The 14,534-nt window shown below is 58.4% G+C and overlaps 1 protein-coding gene across 9 annotated transcripts in view; it reads right to left on the bottom strand.

The window, feature by feature from the left end:
* Positions 1-204: 204 nt before the first annotated feature.
* ARAP1 (ArfGAP with RhoGAP domain, ankyrin repeat and PH domain 1) overlaps positions 205-14,534 on the bottom strand; it is a 65,764-nt gene continuing 51,434 nt past the window's right edge. For 7 of the 9 annotated variants that reach the window (XM_060104760.1, XM_060104758.1, XM_060104755.1 and 4 more), the window contains 19 exons: positions 14,319-14,454; positions 13,936-14,038; positions 12,872-13,067; positions 12,545-12,596; positions 12,275-12,438; positions 11,877-12,089; positions 11,426-11,531; positions 10,873-11,020; positions 10,704-10,790; positions 10,549-10,617; positions 10,112-10,229; positions 8,279-8,392; positions 7,909-8,054; positions 7,284-7,367; positions 3,634-3,716; positions 2,797-2,847; positions 2,570-2,633; positions 1,038-1,187; positions 205-788 (listed from right to left, as the gene is read on the bottom strand). In XM_060104760.1, the coding sequence (XP_059960743.1) occupies positions 771-788; positions 1,038-1,187; positions 2,570-2,633; positions 2,797-2,847; positions 3,634-3,716; positions 7,284-7,367; positions 7,909-8,054; positions 8,279-8,392; positions 10,112-10,229; positions 10,549-10,617; positions 10,704-10,790; positions 10,873-11,020; positions 11,426-11,531; positions 11,877-12,089; positions 12,275-12,438; positions 12,545-12,596; positions 12,872-13,067; positions 13,936-14,038; positions 14,319-14,454 (2,102 nt within the window). In that variant the 3' untranslated portion in view covers positions 205-770. The remainder of the gene's footprint in view (positions 789-1,037; positions 1,188-2,569; positions 2,634-2,796; positions 2,848-3,633; positions 3,717-7,283; positions 7,368-7,908; positions 8,055-8,278; positions 8,393-10,111; positions 10,230-10,548; positions 10,618-10,703; positions 10,791-10,872; positions 11,021-11,425; positions 11,532-11,876; positions 12,090-12,274; positions 12,439-12,544; positions 12,597-12,871; positions 13,068-13,935; positions 14,039-14,318; positions 14,455-14,534) is intronic. The other 2 variants (XM_060104756.1, XM_060104757.1) reach the window with 2 other exon arrangements.

Here is a 14,534-nt window from a genome sequence, read left to right as displayed (position 1 = left end):
CAATGAGGACAGCCTGGAGCCAGCCTGGGGCTCTGTCTGGGGCAGGGGGAGAGTATCTGGACAGCTGAGGGCCTGGAGACAGCAGGGTCAGGTCCCCAGCTTCAGGGTCCAAGGCACTCACCTCTGGAGCGCCTGTCCTCCTGTACCCTCTTACTCTGGGACACCTGAAACCCCCAACCAATCACAGACCTCAGCACCAGGGGATAAAATATACAGATATATTTATATTATCAAAAGGTCCCCAAAGTGGGGAAGGGGCACCGGGCAGCCTAGGCCCTCCCAGTAAGCCCAAACCAGAAGGGGGGCTAAAGTCCCCCAAGTCCAGTTCTCAGCCCTGTATACATTTACCCAAGAGCTCCCTCCCCACCCCAGCTGAGTGTTCCTTTAGAGCTGTTCTGGAGTCTGTGGCAAAGGGGTGGGCTCCCTTCCAGCGGGGGCCCCAGGGCCTTGAGCCTCTGAAAGGATGGCAGTCCGCCAGAGTGCCTCACTGATGCCCATCTCTCCAACCCCTTAAACTCAGGGTGTGTGACCCGGGTGGGGGAGCAGGCCAGGAGGGCTGAGCACCTGGACAGAGCAGGTAAGGGATTCCTCCTCAGGCAGACCCTGCTGCCTGCCCCCCACGTCCTGGCCAGGGAACCCCAGGCTGCAGTCAGGATGAGGGGTCTGGGGGTGCGGCTTCCTCATGCGCCCCCTGCTGGCTCACACCAGGCATGCAGGGCATGAGGGTGTCTGCCCACGAAGGCTTCACGGTGGCAGAGTCCCACCTGCGATCAGACGTTTCGGAGGAGCTGTGGGAAGGCACAGAAGTCCAGATTCCATGAGCACGCTGTGAAGACTCACAGGGAGCAGGGGACAGGGGCCAGCAGAGAGGGGCCTCCCGGGAACCAGGTGAACCAAAGGGGCCTGTCAGAACTCCCACTGAGGACGGAGGGACAGGGCCAGAGGGCACTCAGAGGAGAAGCAGAGGTGAGGCAGGTGGAAGGCAGGCTCCAGCCAGGTCCCCAGCCGCCTGCCCACAGGAATGGAGAGCCACTCACAGAAAGGGGGTCCGCAGTAAAGGCAGCCACGCTCCGGCGCATCTCATTCTCACTGCCGCGCAGGGGGATCAGCGAAACGCTGCCCAGCCGGACCTCAGGCACCACCCGGGACACGCGTGAGGGCTCTGAGGGCCACACCAGGCCGTCGTGCTGGGCAGCAAGGGAGAGGAGGGGTGTTGGAGTCTGGGCTCGGTTCGCTGGCCTAGACACTCAGCTCCAGATCCACCCACCCTTCCCAGAAATGCCTCCAGCTATGATCTGAGGTGAAACCCTCAGCTTTGATCTGAGCCGATATGAGAAGCAGCTGTTAGGAGAACATGACTGTATCCCCCGCAAAGCCCAGCCAATTACGTTACTCAACAACCCTCATTTCCAGGTCCACAAACAAACCGCTCCAAGAACGCAGTGCCAAGAAAACAGTTCTAGAGGAACGTGTCTGCTTCCTTTCACCAGGAACCAAGAAAACTCTAGAATCTGCTCTGTTTCCCTTTAGACTTTGACTACCAGGAAGCTCAGGGCTGAAAGAGCTCAGCCCAAGATCTGGTACAGTTTTGTCTCCCTTCTCCCCAAACAATTCTGAGCTCTCATTTTAAAACCCTGTTGTGGGATTTCCTTGGTGGTCCAGTGGTTAAGAGTCCGTGCTCCCACTGCATGGGGCACGGGTTCGATCCCTGGTCGGGGAACTAAGATCCCGCATGCCGCACGGCCAAAAGACAAACAAACAAACACCTATTTTAAGTCCAACCCACCCCTCTAGCCCTGCTCTGGCTTCGAGTCCTCCCCAGCCTGTTCCCACCTGGCCCAAGGCAGCAACTACCTCACTGGCCTCCTCACCTCCAGGCTCGGCCCTTCAGCCCATCCTCCCCTGCACACCGCACCCAGAACGAACCCTCAGACTCAGACTCAACCCTGAACACCACTCTTGCTTAAAACTCTCCCTTCAAACTGCTGACTAGGTCAAGTTCAGCTTCCTTGGCACGGCCTTCAAGACTGAGATTTTACTCCCAACTTCGTTTCCAGTGCCAGCTTCTAGCGTGCCTGGCTTCTCCCTTTACACCCTGTGGGCAATCCTGCTACGCCTGTGTGCAAACTGTTCCCTTTGCCTCGAAGCCGCCCCACCCCCGCCTTTGCTTGGTGAACGCTCCCTCATCCCCAAAGATTCAGCTTCCACGATACCCCCTCCCTGCTGCCTTCCTCACCTCACCCAACACCTCCACAAGGTAGGGTCCCTGGCTTCCCTCTGTCACCACAGCACTGGGCTCTAACAGGCTCCTTCTGGCTCTGTTTTCCTTTCCACATGGGGAGTGAGTGCCCGAGGGCAGGGGTCTGCACCCTCTGTCTCTAGCATGCCTGGTTCAGGGCTGGACCAGAGCAGGTACCAGGAAGGGTTTACGTGAGAATGAACGAACAAGTGGATTAAAGGCAACTCAACATCCTGAAGCAATCGGTGGCCTGAACAGTGAAGAAGCACTCATACCCCTTCTCTGTAATGGAGGCCTCCTGGGACCCACCCCACACCCCGCGCCGTGTACCTGCATGAAGAGGAAAGTGGCGAACCACTCCCGGAGCTCCATCTGCGTCTCGCAGCACAGGTACCTACAGGGTGGGGCACAGGTCTGGATGCCGCCAGGGCCTGGCTGAGCAGGGATACCCTACCGTGTTCCCCGACCCAGGGTCTCGGGGGCAGGGCCCAGATCTGGACAGTGAGGGGACCCAACTAAGGGGGACATGCTCTCCTCAGCATGGGGCCCTCACTCACCACTGCTGCTTCTCGTGTTTCTCCGTCTCGTGCACCACCGTGAAGCCCCAGCTGCAGAGAAGGGGCAGGTGAGGTCACTTGACAGCCCAGAGAGGCCTCATAGCCCCAGTGGGAGCCTAGGACAGAGCCCAGAAGCCTGGGCCAGGGCTGGGGGCAGGGTTCAAGTCCTTTTGCGGGCACAGCACATCCCGGCCGCTGCCTCTTCCTCTCACAGCCCTGCCAGCCTCCCAGGGCCTTGGCTCCCCCACCCCCCAGCCCTATCCCCCAGAGAGAAGCAGGCACAGCCAGCGGGTAAAAGGCGAATGCCAGAAACCCCAGCCTAGTGATTGCAGTTAATAACAGTGATAGTGGCTATGCATCATTTTTCAACTTTTAAAACATACCACCATATCAATTATACTTCAATTTAAAAAAGAAGAAAAAAAAACCATACAACCACCCTTTGGAACAGGCGTGCCATTATTTTCCCCATTCCTCAGATGTGGGAAGTGAGGCACAGAAAGGTCCCAGAGCTAGTCAGTGACTAACTGGATTTTAATCCAGGCCAATGTTTCTTAAACATGAACAAGCATCAGAGTCCCCTAGGTGGCTTGTGACAGCACAGACTGCTGGCCCCACCCCCAGAATCCATGATTTAGCAGGTCTGGAGTGGTACCCAAGAATTTGGGTTTCTAATGCGTTTCCAGGTGATGCTCATGCGGCTGGCCTGGGAGACCACACCCCCCTCAGAACTATGAGTCAGCCCCTGTCAAGTTCACAGCCCTCAGCTGTGCCTCCCCCATCAGTTCTGAGCCCGCAGGCCCTAGTCGTGGACCCACCTCCCCCGCCCCAGCTCACCAGGTGGGTGGCCGGAGTTTCTTCTTCACTCCCAGGTAGACTTTGAGACTCCTGACAGGCCACTCCTTCTCAGGCCGGTGACTCTGGGTGGTGGTGGGAGAAGGAGTAGGAACTTCAGTCAGTCAGGGTGGGCGCTGGGGCAGATCTCCCAACTGGGTGCCTCCCTCCCCCCTCTCCCCAGCCTCTCTACATCCCAGCAGCCCTCCTCCAGGAAGCCTTCCTGACAAAGCCCTCCCTGCTCACAATCTAGCTCAACAGAGCCCCCAGGCCTCTCTGCCTGCCCCAGCATCAGACAGTCAACCCTTGTCCCCGAGGCAGCTGGATGTCCACAGCAGTTGATTCCCAGTCCCTCCCTGCTGCCCTGCAAATCGAGAACTGATCTGTATCAATATCATCGGCTGATCCAGGTTGTCTGCAGAGGGACAAGTCTGCACATTGCACATCACCCTTTGGCACCAAACTGAATGAGTGTACAGGAGTGGAGAGCCTCGGCTGTCTGTCTGTCTCAGGTTATTTATTCTTCACCCTTCCCTGCCCCCACGGAGGCTCCAGGGTTGACTGTGTGAACAGAAGGCCTGTGAGGTGAGCAGTTACTGGCTCTTTGGTTCCACAAAGTGAAGGCTAATGACTCAAGCTGAAGCAGAATGGCCGTTCGGTAGACCACAGGAAGAACTTCCCAGTGGTCTAGGCCAGGAGGCGACAGACCAATGTACTGGGGAGGGGCGCCAGATCACTGACGTGCTCATCTCTGGTCCCCTCCTCTGCATATGGGTCTGGGCTTGGAAGGAGCAGGCTGGCTCAGAGGCAGGGGGATGGGAGCACTGACCTCCAGTGAAGAAGCGGGTTGGAGGTCAAGCTAATGAGCCTTCCTCCTGCTCTGGGAGCCACTTGCTTGAAACCCTTCCCCCACCAGGCACCCCTGGTGCCAACAGGGACACCAGGGTGGATGGCAGGGGAGGGGGACTCACTTACAACCGAAACTGGGGGTCAAAGATTGAGCCACCTCTACTGTTCCCCACCATTGCTCCCAGCCACCCCCAGGCATGGCTCCTCAGCAGGAACACAAAGAGGGGACTAGGGGATGACTAGGGGATGGCCAGGGAGATGGAGAATTTTGGGAATTGGTGGACTTCCCTGTGAGGTCACAATAGGATGGGCTGCCTAGGGAATCAGTGGAGACTTCGGTGCTATCACATGGGGTGTAGTTTAAGGAGGGCTTATTAGGAACCTTCACCCTGCTTTCACTCCCAGTCCTCCTAACGACCAAGCCCCTGATGGGGGAGCCCCACATCTCCTGCACATAGCAGGACAACGGCTATGTGCCCAAGAGGGCCAGAACAAGGTGAGCCGCAGGCACAGGATGATCAGGGCTGCAGGCAGGGAGGAAACTGGGCAGAGATAAGGAAAGCAGGCTGCTGATATGGGGGAAACAACGTCTAGGGAGAATACAAGAAGAGGCCTGCATGCAAGCAGGGAAGACACAAGGCTGAGAGCACTGAAGAAATCAGACTGCAGTTGGAAGAAACCAGGCAGTGGGAATGGAAAGACTGAGACAGAGGCCGTAAAAGAAGTTAGGCTGCAGGCATGGAAAACATCCGGCTCTGAGCATGATAGGAGAAAGGATGTGGGGGAAACTGAGCTGCAGGTACAGAAGGAATCAGGCTGAGGGAATGAAAAGCCGACAGTGGGCTTGGAAGAAGTCGGGCTGTGGGTGTGAGGGGAAGAGAACTAAAAGCAAGGAGTAAAGTGAATCCGGAGTGGGCGGAGCCGGCCCAGGCGTGTGACAGGAACAGTGGTTGCAGTCAGGGCGTGGAGAGGATTAAGGGAATGGAGGCGGTCAAGCCAGGCTGTGGCTCCTTCAGAACCAGAAAAAAACAACCCTCAGGCTGCTACTTCCTCAGGTACTGGTGCATGTGGCGTGTACGTGGCAGGCTTATGATGTGAGCATGGCCAAGACAAGAAGGTTGAGGGGGACTTTGTGGGGCAAGGGGAGCGTCAGTCAATGTAATCTTCATTTCTGATCAAACAGCTCATGTTGCCAGCATCTCCGAGGTATAAGGTCACTGACAGGGAATGAAGTTCACTCCTTGATGCTCAAAGACCTCTGCTGGAACCAAGATCTTTCTAGAATGTGCTTTTCCCAGGGGCCTCAGGGTCTTTAACAATGGGAGACTCCAGGACGAGGCTTGGGTGTTCACATAGCCTGAACTGCCAGGGGCTGTCCCAATTTCAAATCTTCTGTCCTGTTGCCCCATAAACTAGCAAATACCAGAATCACCAACACCTCAGTAGCCAAAACACACCTTCCCAGGGCTCCTGTGAGACCAGGTGCCTGGTGCCACTGGGGAGAGCACCATCTAGCCCTGCGCTGACCAGCCCCCGCTATGAGGCCTTGATTCCTATATCTCAAGGAATAAAAAGCTGAAGTTTTGAGGCTAACAAATCTGGGTTCGAGTCCCAAGCTACCACCTAGAGATGCCCTTGGGCAAGTCACCTGAAGCCTGATTTCTCACCTGTGAAAAAGGGACAATACCCCTCCACACAGGACAGTAGTGAGATTACATGTCCCAGTATGTGAAAGGCTGGGCACCAAGCCTGGTTCGATAAACATTAGATCTGCTTCTTTCTAGCTCTCCTGCCTCCTCTCCTCCATGTCAAGGGACCAGCAGCTGCTTTTCCAGGTGCCTCAGCCATCCACCCTCCTCCCTGTCCACACTGACAGTCTGGTTCTATTCCAAGGGGCTAAGCACCCCTAGAGGGAGAGGGCCAGGGAAATAGCATCCAGAACCAAGGGGAACTGACTGGAGGGGTGGATGGGCCCAGAAGTAAGGATGTGATCACAGAGGGAGGCAAAGGAGAGAAGACGAGGCGTTCCCCACAACGGTCAGCAGGAGCGCAGGCTGCATTAATAGAGGTATAATGTGCAAGGAGAGGGAGGTGAGGGTCCTGCTCTATCTGCTGGGCTCCCACGGCAGCCAGGCCTGCCCAGATGTCCTCAGGAGACGCAAGGGGCAGAACGGGTGGGAGACACAGGTAGGAGCTCAGGCTGGACCCCTGGGCTTAGAAACACGTTTCTGTTGCCTGTCTCTGCAGAGCGTCTATACTCTGTGGCACCCAAGGCACAGCTGGGATCCACAGGGGTGTCATGGGAGGCAGATCTCAGCTGAACCTGAACAGTGATACTCAGTATCATTCTAGGGATAGAGCAGCACCAAGGGAGAGAGGATGAACTCCCCTCTCCCAGGGTGTGCAAACAAAGGCTGGCAACCAGCTAGGGAGGCTACTACAGCTGGGGAATACACCACAAGCCTCTGTAGTCCTGCTCTTGTGTTTTAAGATAGGGCTGTAGCAAGGACATTCTAATAGCCCTGGAACTCTCTCCAGGGCTGGAAAGAGGGTGGTTCCAGGGGTGACAGGAGGTGAAGATCAGAGCTCTAATTCAAACCTAGGGGCTTCCATTAACTGGCTCCACAGCCTCCACCTGAATCTTTTAGAAAAGTCTAGAGCATCGCACTGATGGGGGAAGGACTCTGGGACAGGGTTGGGGATGAAGAGGAGCCTAGGCCACAGCCCTACGGTGGAGGCCGGGAAACCATGCCTGGAGACGGCCAGGAGCTCTGGCTGTGTCCCCGTGCTCCCACTAGGCTCACTTGGCCCCCAGGAGGTGTAAGGCAGCTGGCAGTTGACCCACAGCTACTCACGGTCTCAGGGGCCCCGCTCCATGGCCTCTGGCTCTGTTTGATAGAGGATCAGGGTTACGGAAGGAGGCCCAGGTCCAGAGCTAGGACAATGTGTGTAGTGGTGCATGGCGGGATGTGGCTTGTATGCTGGGGCAGTGGGGGCAGTGCTAGGACGGAGATGGCATCTGGTCTGGGAGGACGCCCGGCATGTGGACAGCATGGGCATGGAGTGGGCCGGGATGGGGTATGGCCTATGAAGCAACAAGGCATGCACAGACCACAACCTGGGGCTGTCACCATGTAGCATGTTCTTGTGGGTGCCTTGACCAGGCACAGGTGAGTAGCACACGCCTGATGTGATGGCATCCAGGTACCAGGGCCTAGTAGGGCTCCAGGGCAAAGCCACGTGATCACCGAGGGCCACAGCAGGAGGGTCTCTGAGAGTCCACAGCTTCCCCCAACTGCTGTGCCACCCCAAGACCCCGCGATAGGGATGCTCCCATTGTTAGGCCCAGGGGGACATTTGTGCTCGGGTGTCTGAGCACACTTGGGTGCAGGTGCCCACCTTGGGGCAGGACCCAGCAGGATCACGTACCCGGACCTCCTTGTAGAGCCGCAGGCAGCTGCTGTTGAGGATGAAGTAGCGATCGTGGAAGCCACCTGAGGGCAGACCCAGGCCCAGGAGGCTGCGGTCCTCTCGGAACTTCATCATGCCATGCTTGGTTTCACCCACATGGCTGGCTGGGGGAGGAGTGGAGTGGGCACAGGCTGCACCAACCGCCCGCCCACAGACACAGACACCCAGGGCAGAGTCCCAGGATGAAGGAAACTGCTCCATCCTGCCCCAGCCTCTGAAGAGGCCCGCCCGCCTGGCACCACCAGATCTCGCCCCAGCTCTGGATGGAGGGACCTACCACTAGGCTGCCCGACCCTGTAGGCACCACCCATCAAGGGACACCACTTACCTAGGTACAGCAGCATGGCCTCCATGGACTGGTGCTTCTTCACCACCAGGTAGCTGTCCGTGCCCAGCCCATGCAGGATGGGCAGCACCTTCTCCGCAAAGTGCAGGGGGCGCTCTGGGGAGGGGGCACGCCGTCACCAGGGCCACTTGGCCTGACAGCACTGAGGGCTGGCCCATGGACACACATCACCTACGTGCCCAGGGGCGCCGTCCACTCCCTCTGCCTCCTAGTGCCACAATGCTGCCCTGACCACCTCCCACACACAACACACGTGGCTGGGACCAAACCTGCTCCAACCCAACATGTCCAAGACCAAGCCGGTGATCTTCCCTGTGTGTCCTCATCAGGGAAACTGGCACCGCCCCCCAGGCCACCCAGGTCAGAAACAAACCCTCCTCCCTCTCAGCCTCCATGTGTCGAACCTCTCTGCTTCTGTCCATCTCCTTGCAGCCACCCTGGCCCATGATCCCATCTTCTTGGACCAGTACTGTGGCCTCTGAAGCAGTCTCTGCTGTGTGCTCTCATCCCCTCTCCCTAGTCTCTCTACCCAGCAGTAAGGAGCAATCTTTTCAAGCTCCCAACCACTCACCCTTCAATGGACTTGCGTTGTAGTCAGGCCCTGAGGGCAGCCTCCGCCTTTATCTCCAGCCCCATCCTGTGCCACAACCTCTCACTGTCCTTATCTTAAGCTCCTTGAAAGAATAGTGTCCCCAGCCACCACAGGGCCTTTGCCCATGCTGTTCCCACTGCCTCGAAGTACTTCCCCCTCTTCTTCACCAAGGAACCCCTACTCTTCCTTAACCTCCTAACTCAGGGGCTCCAAAGCCAAAGACCCTGTTATATGCTCTGGTGACGGACTTCCCTGGTGGCGCAGTGGTTAAGAATCCACCTGCCAATGCAGGAGACACGGGTTTGATCCCTGGTCTGGGAAGATCCCACATGCCACGGAGCAACTGAGCCCGTGCGCCACAACTACTGAGCCTGCACTCTAGCGCCCGCCCGCAAGCCACAACTACTGAGCCTGCACTCTACAGCCCGTGCTCCACAAGAAAGAGAAGCCACCGCAATGAGGAGCCCGTGCACCGCAAAGAAGAGTAGCCCCCGCTCACCGCCCGTCACAACTAGAGAAAGCCCGCGCGCAGCCACAAAGACCCAGTGCAGCAAAAATAAATAAATGAATAGTAAAAATTTTAAAAAAGCTCTGGTGGCATTGTGGCCCTTTCCTTCACAGCAGTTAACAAGGCTGTAGTTGTGCGTTTACCGGTGTGATCATGGGACTAGTGTGTCTATTCCATACCAGACTACCCCCAAGAGGGTAGGGACTGTGTGTCTGGCTCCCCTGCCCAGTGCCTGGCACTCAACAAATAACGGTAAAATAAATGAACAGATACGCCCTCATCCTCCACTGCCACTGAGACCATCCTTCACCCTAAAACGCCTTTATCACTCCCCTTCACCACGATGGCGCCTTCACAGCACCCCACCCCACTCCTTCTGCATGCTCATCACCACCCACTACCCCCCTCACCACCAATGCTGTCACTCACAATCCCATTATCAAATTCAGCATCTCCACCCTCGCAAGCAACACCATTCTCACCGACACCTGAGAAGGCGCCATAGCTGACACCATCTACCCCCTCACGGTCCCTTCCATCAGCCACATCACCTGAACCCCTGCCAGCACATCACCACCACCGTCACTGGGATCACAGCATGACAGCGACATCCATCCTCTAAAACCCCCTTTACCACCACTGTCAGCACACTGTGGGGTAGAGGAGGACAGACTGGGGCCGCCCCATTTCCTGCAGCAATCCTGTGGTCACCCACCTGCCTCCTCCCTCTCGTTGACCTCAAAGCAGGTCCAATAGTCCTTCTCCCTGATGCCCACATTCCTGCGATCCAAGATCTCCAGGGTGAGCTCCTCAGCTGTCATGGATGCTGGGACCTGTGGGGACCCAGGAGGAGGAGGAGATCAGCTACCCCACCCCCAGCCCCTGCTCTGCCACAACGCTGCTGTGTGATCCAGGGGCCAAGGCCACCCCTCTCAGGGTCCTCTGGAGTCCTGGGATGCAGGGGGGTGTCTGAGTGGTCCTGATGAGCTGGGTGGGGAGAAGGGAAAGAGACAGGCCCTGGCAGCAGCCAGATACAGCTCCCAAACCAGGGATCCCCTTAGCATGGAAGCTGTGCTCCCCTGGTCATCTGAGCCTGTGCCCAGCCCAGCCTGACTCTCCCGGCCCCTTAGCTTCTAGGTCCCTGGCCTTCACCTTGACATGTTGCTCTGTCTCCGCCTTCTTTTCCTCCAGGTACACAGTGCAGATGAAGTCGCCGGCGTGCTGTGGGGAGACAGGGCTCAGCTGGAGGCCTGGGGAGCAGGTGCAGGCGGCGGCCCGAGCCCCCCACCCCAGGCCCTGCCCTTCACCTGAGTCCCGCTCGCAGTGCCAGCCACACGCATCTTCACAATGGCAGTGATCTCCTCCCGCTGCTTCCTCAGCTCCTCCTCATCCACCTGGGGAAGGGAGAGGGACAGATGGTCACTGCCGCCCAGGGGCTGAGGTCTGCCTTCCACTGCCCACTGGCTGGGGACGCACACTAAACACCATCACATAGTGGCTGATGAGGTCTTCCACCACGCGGCCGGCCTTGTAGTCCTGCCCATCTGTCTGGAAGAGCGTGGGCCCAAACACAATAGCCAGGTTGTGCGTGTTCATCTGGTTCGTGTCTGAGAAGCACTGGACACTGGACAGGGAAGAATGGAGCCTTGAGGAGTCAGCCCAGAACTTCCCCACCTCACCTTCCCAATTCCTGACAAGCCCATGAATGGCCCCTGGAGAGAGGCCAGGGAAGGTCCCAGTCAGAGAGGACAAGTAGTTAAGGAGACGAAGGGACAGTCTTTCTGGCCATATCTTGGGTCCTGGGGAGAAGTAGGGCTGGGAAACTGAGAGATCTGTCCGCCAGCTGAAACCGCCTCTATTCTCCCACCCTTCAGGAAGTAAGCTGGGAGACAAAGTGTCCAAGACCAGAGCACATCATAAGGCAACATTCAGTTCCCAGGCCCACCTGGTTCCCAGGGGAGAACAGTCAGCCAGACTGGGAACAGAAGAGTCTTTTCCACCCCAGCCCCCCAGTAGAGCCGCTTCTCACCAGTACAAGTGGCTGATAAGGGCCTTCACCGTGGCCCGGTTGACTGGGGGCAGACGCACCAGTAGTTCTCGGTACCTGGAGACCTTCTCCTCTTCATCCTCAATCTCTGGGTGCGGGGAGATGGATCAGGTCAGGAACCCTCTTGTAACCACCTCCCCCGTCCCACCCTTCTGGCTGCCCTGCCTCTCATCCTAGGTGACAGCACTCCCTGCCCCCCTCCAAGTCAAATCAGGCCAGCCATGCAGCAAAGATAAAGAATTCTCCAAGGGACCCTGGCTCTGTATAGAGTGACAATGGGAATAAGAAGAAAGGAGGGAGAAGGACTGGAGCCCACCACTGGGGCATGCCTAGTCCAAGTGCATGATGGGGAGGGGAGGGAAAACTGAGATCAGAGTGTACAAGTCAGCAGCACTGGCCTGGTCTCAGGCTGGGCACGGGCTGCAGGGCCCACCTGAGGCCTCCAGCCAGGCTAGGCGCTGGACTCGAGTGAAGAGCCCATCGGGCAGATCTCGCAGGAAGCGCTTGAGCGCCGAGGAGACGTCGTCCACGTGCTGCTCGCCCTCCTTGAGGCGCACAGAGCGAGCGTCCAGCCGCAGGCTCTCCAGCAGCCGCTGTGTCTTTGATGTCTGCCCACACTTGCGGTAGATGCCCTCCGACGTCAGGCCTGGAGAGGGGTGGGGCTGAGCTGGGGGCGGAGCCAAACGTGAGGGGCCAGGAGCATTGGTCAAGGGGAGGGCCTCACGGTTTTCAGAGAGATGCCGGGAAGGTGAGGATTGGCCTCTGGGGCAGGAGGTAGAAGTCTCTCGGGGTGGGGAGGGGCGGGGCCTGTGCCATGGGGGCGGGGCTCACCGCACTGGGTGATGTAGTCCACACAGCGGTACACAATCACCGGGATATCCGAGTCTCCAAGCTGCTGCTCCGACAGCGTGTCCCCTGAGCTGGCCGCTGCTTTCTGGATGGCCCCCAGCCAGCCCGTGAAGTCCAGCCGCCGCTCCCCCTGGATGTACAGCGTCCTGGGCCGGGGAGTCAGTCACTTGGGGACCTACCCCTGCCCCACCCCTCCCAGGCCTGTCAGACTTTCCAGGCTTCTCAGAGCCCCTCAGGGAGGCCGGAGCTCACCTCCGTCGCTCCACCAGCACCAGCACCTGGTTCTCGCTGTCCCCTTGGACGGCTGTGGAGGGGTGGGTTGAGGTGAGGCCCAGGCCTTGTTCATGGTCCCCAACCTGCTCCCTGCTGAGGCTCTCTGGGTCCACATACCCCTGGGACACACCCACCAACCCCTGGGGTGGCTGAGATGCACCCCAAGGCCAGGAGAGGACATGAGAGGGCAGGCTGGCTCCTTCTGGCCAAGCTAGGGTAGATTTCAAACTTCTGGGGAGGGGCTGGGGTCTGGGAGCCCAGGATAGGGTGCCCCAGAGATTGGGGCCCAGGTCCAGGTGTACGCACAAAGCTCCTGTAGTTTCCGAAGCTGCAGCGGCTCCTCGCAGGGCCCCTCTGGGAAGACAGCATGGAGCTCGGAGCCGATGAGGGCGAACCAGCCCTCCTGGGCCCGCTGTAGGCTCAGGCCAGCTTTGTAGGGTAGGCGCCCAAGCCTCTCAAAGTCGCGGGCCAGCAGATCCTCAGCCAGGGGAGGCACGAATGCCTGGTGGGGAGGCCAGGGAAAGGGGAGATGGCCAGGGAGGCTGCATCAGCCAATAGCACTGCCCACCCTGGATACCCCAGCCCTTTGGCTTGTGGGCATGTACTTGTTTTCCACCCAGCTCTCCCCTCTCTCTCTCCCAGGGCAGAACCCAGCACAGTGAACTAAGTTGGGTATCATGTCCCACTTCATACTCACTCAGATATGCCCTCCTCTGGAACACCTTCCCAGACACCATAAGGGATGTCCCTTCTCTGGGGCCCCATGGCACCAAGGCATTCTTGCCCTCTGTTGTAGCACCAATTACAGTTTTTGCTGTTTGGACCCCATCTGTCTCCCCTACCAGCATGGGAGCCACTGAGGAGCTGGGATCAAGACCGGTTCACCTGGATCCCCGGGGCTCTGAGGACTGCCTGTCAGGAAGCTCACAGATGACTGGTCGATGAACAAGAGAATGAGAGTCACAGGCCCTCACGGCACAGGAGAGCCAGAGGGCACCTGATTCTAGTCCCCAGGGCAGAGCTCTCCTCTGCAGCCTTCCTGCCTCCTTCCTCCAGGACAGGGCGCTCCCCCTGGAGGCAGCACTGTCCATCCTAGGACGGTTCTGCCTGTCGTTCATTATTAAACATACTGAGCACCTAGGGAGTGCAAGGCCCATGGCCCTCCTTCCACATAGTTGAGATAGGTCTCCTGACCTCCCCCACCACCAGGGAGCTGCAGATCACATCAGGGGCTTGGCTCTGTGTCTGCTGCCCTCCATCCAGCCCCTGATCCATGCGGTGGGAAAGCCGAGATACAGGGGATTGGCCAGGAGGTCCTACCCTGGGCCCTGACAGACTCCTCCCACACCCGCCTGCTCACCCAGGCCCACCTTAGCAATGCACTTGACCCACTCACGAGCCAGCTCTGCACTCTCCAGCCCAAACAGGTACAGCCGCTCTCCTTCTGTGTACACCTCAAAGGTGTGCTCAAAACTGTAGATACACAGGCCAGGATTCAGGCCCACTCCACCCAGCACTGCCCCTTCACCCGCCACACTGCCCTCGTGACTACCCTTCCCCTGGCCCCCTACGAGGTGGGAGAAAAGCCTTAGGCTAGGGCCTCGGGAAACCCGGTTTAGCCCCTGCACAGCCCCAGCTTGCTGTCCGACCCTGGGGAGGTCCTGCCCCTCTCTGGGCCTGTTTCCCTGTCTCCCCAATGGAGGGTTGGACTTTACATCAATAACAGTCTGTGATTCTGCCCAGGGGTGCTCACCCATGGGTGTCGGGAGTGGGCACTGCCAGACACACAATCTCGCTGGCCCGAATCTCCCCGTTGGGGGTCACTGCCCGCTCATTCTCATAGTAGCTCAGGACCCCGTCGCTAAGCACACACCAGCGTCGGCTGAATTCTGGGGAGAAGTTGGGCAGGGGAACCATGAGGGAGCCCTTCACCCTCACCTGAACGCTACCTCTGCATCCTCCCTGGGCC

This window comes from Mesoplodon densirostris, chromosome 7 (assembly GCF_025265405.1).
Source record: "Mesoplodon densirostris isolate mMesDen1 chromosome 7, mMesDen1 primary haplotype, whole genome shotgun sequence".
Classification (NCBI taxonomy): domain Eukaryota; kingdom Metazoa; phylum Chordata; class Mammalia; order Artiodactyla; family Ziphiidae; genus Mesoplodon; species Mesoplodon densirostris.
This window is presented reverse-complemented; position numbering and strand designations above follow the sequence as displayed.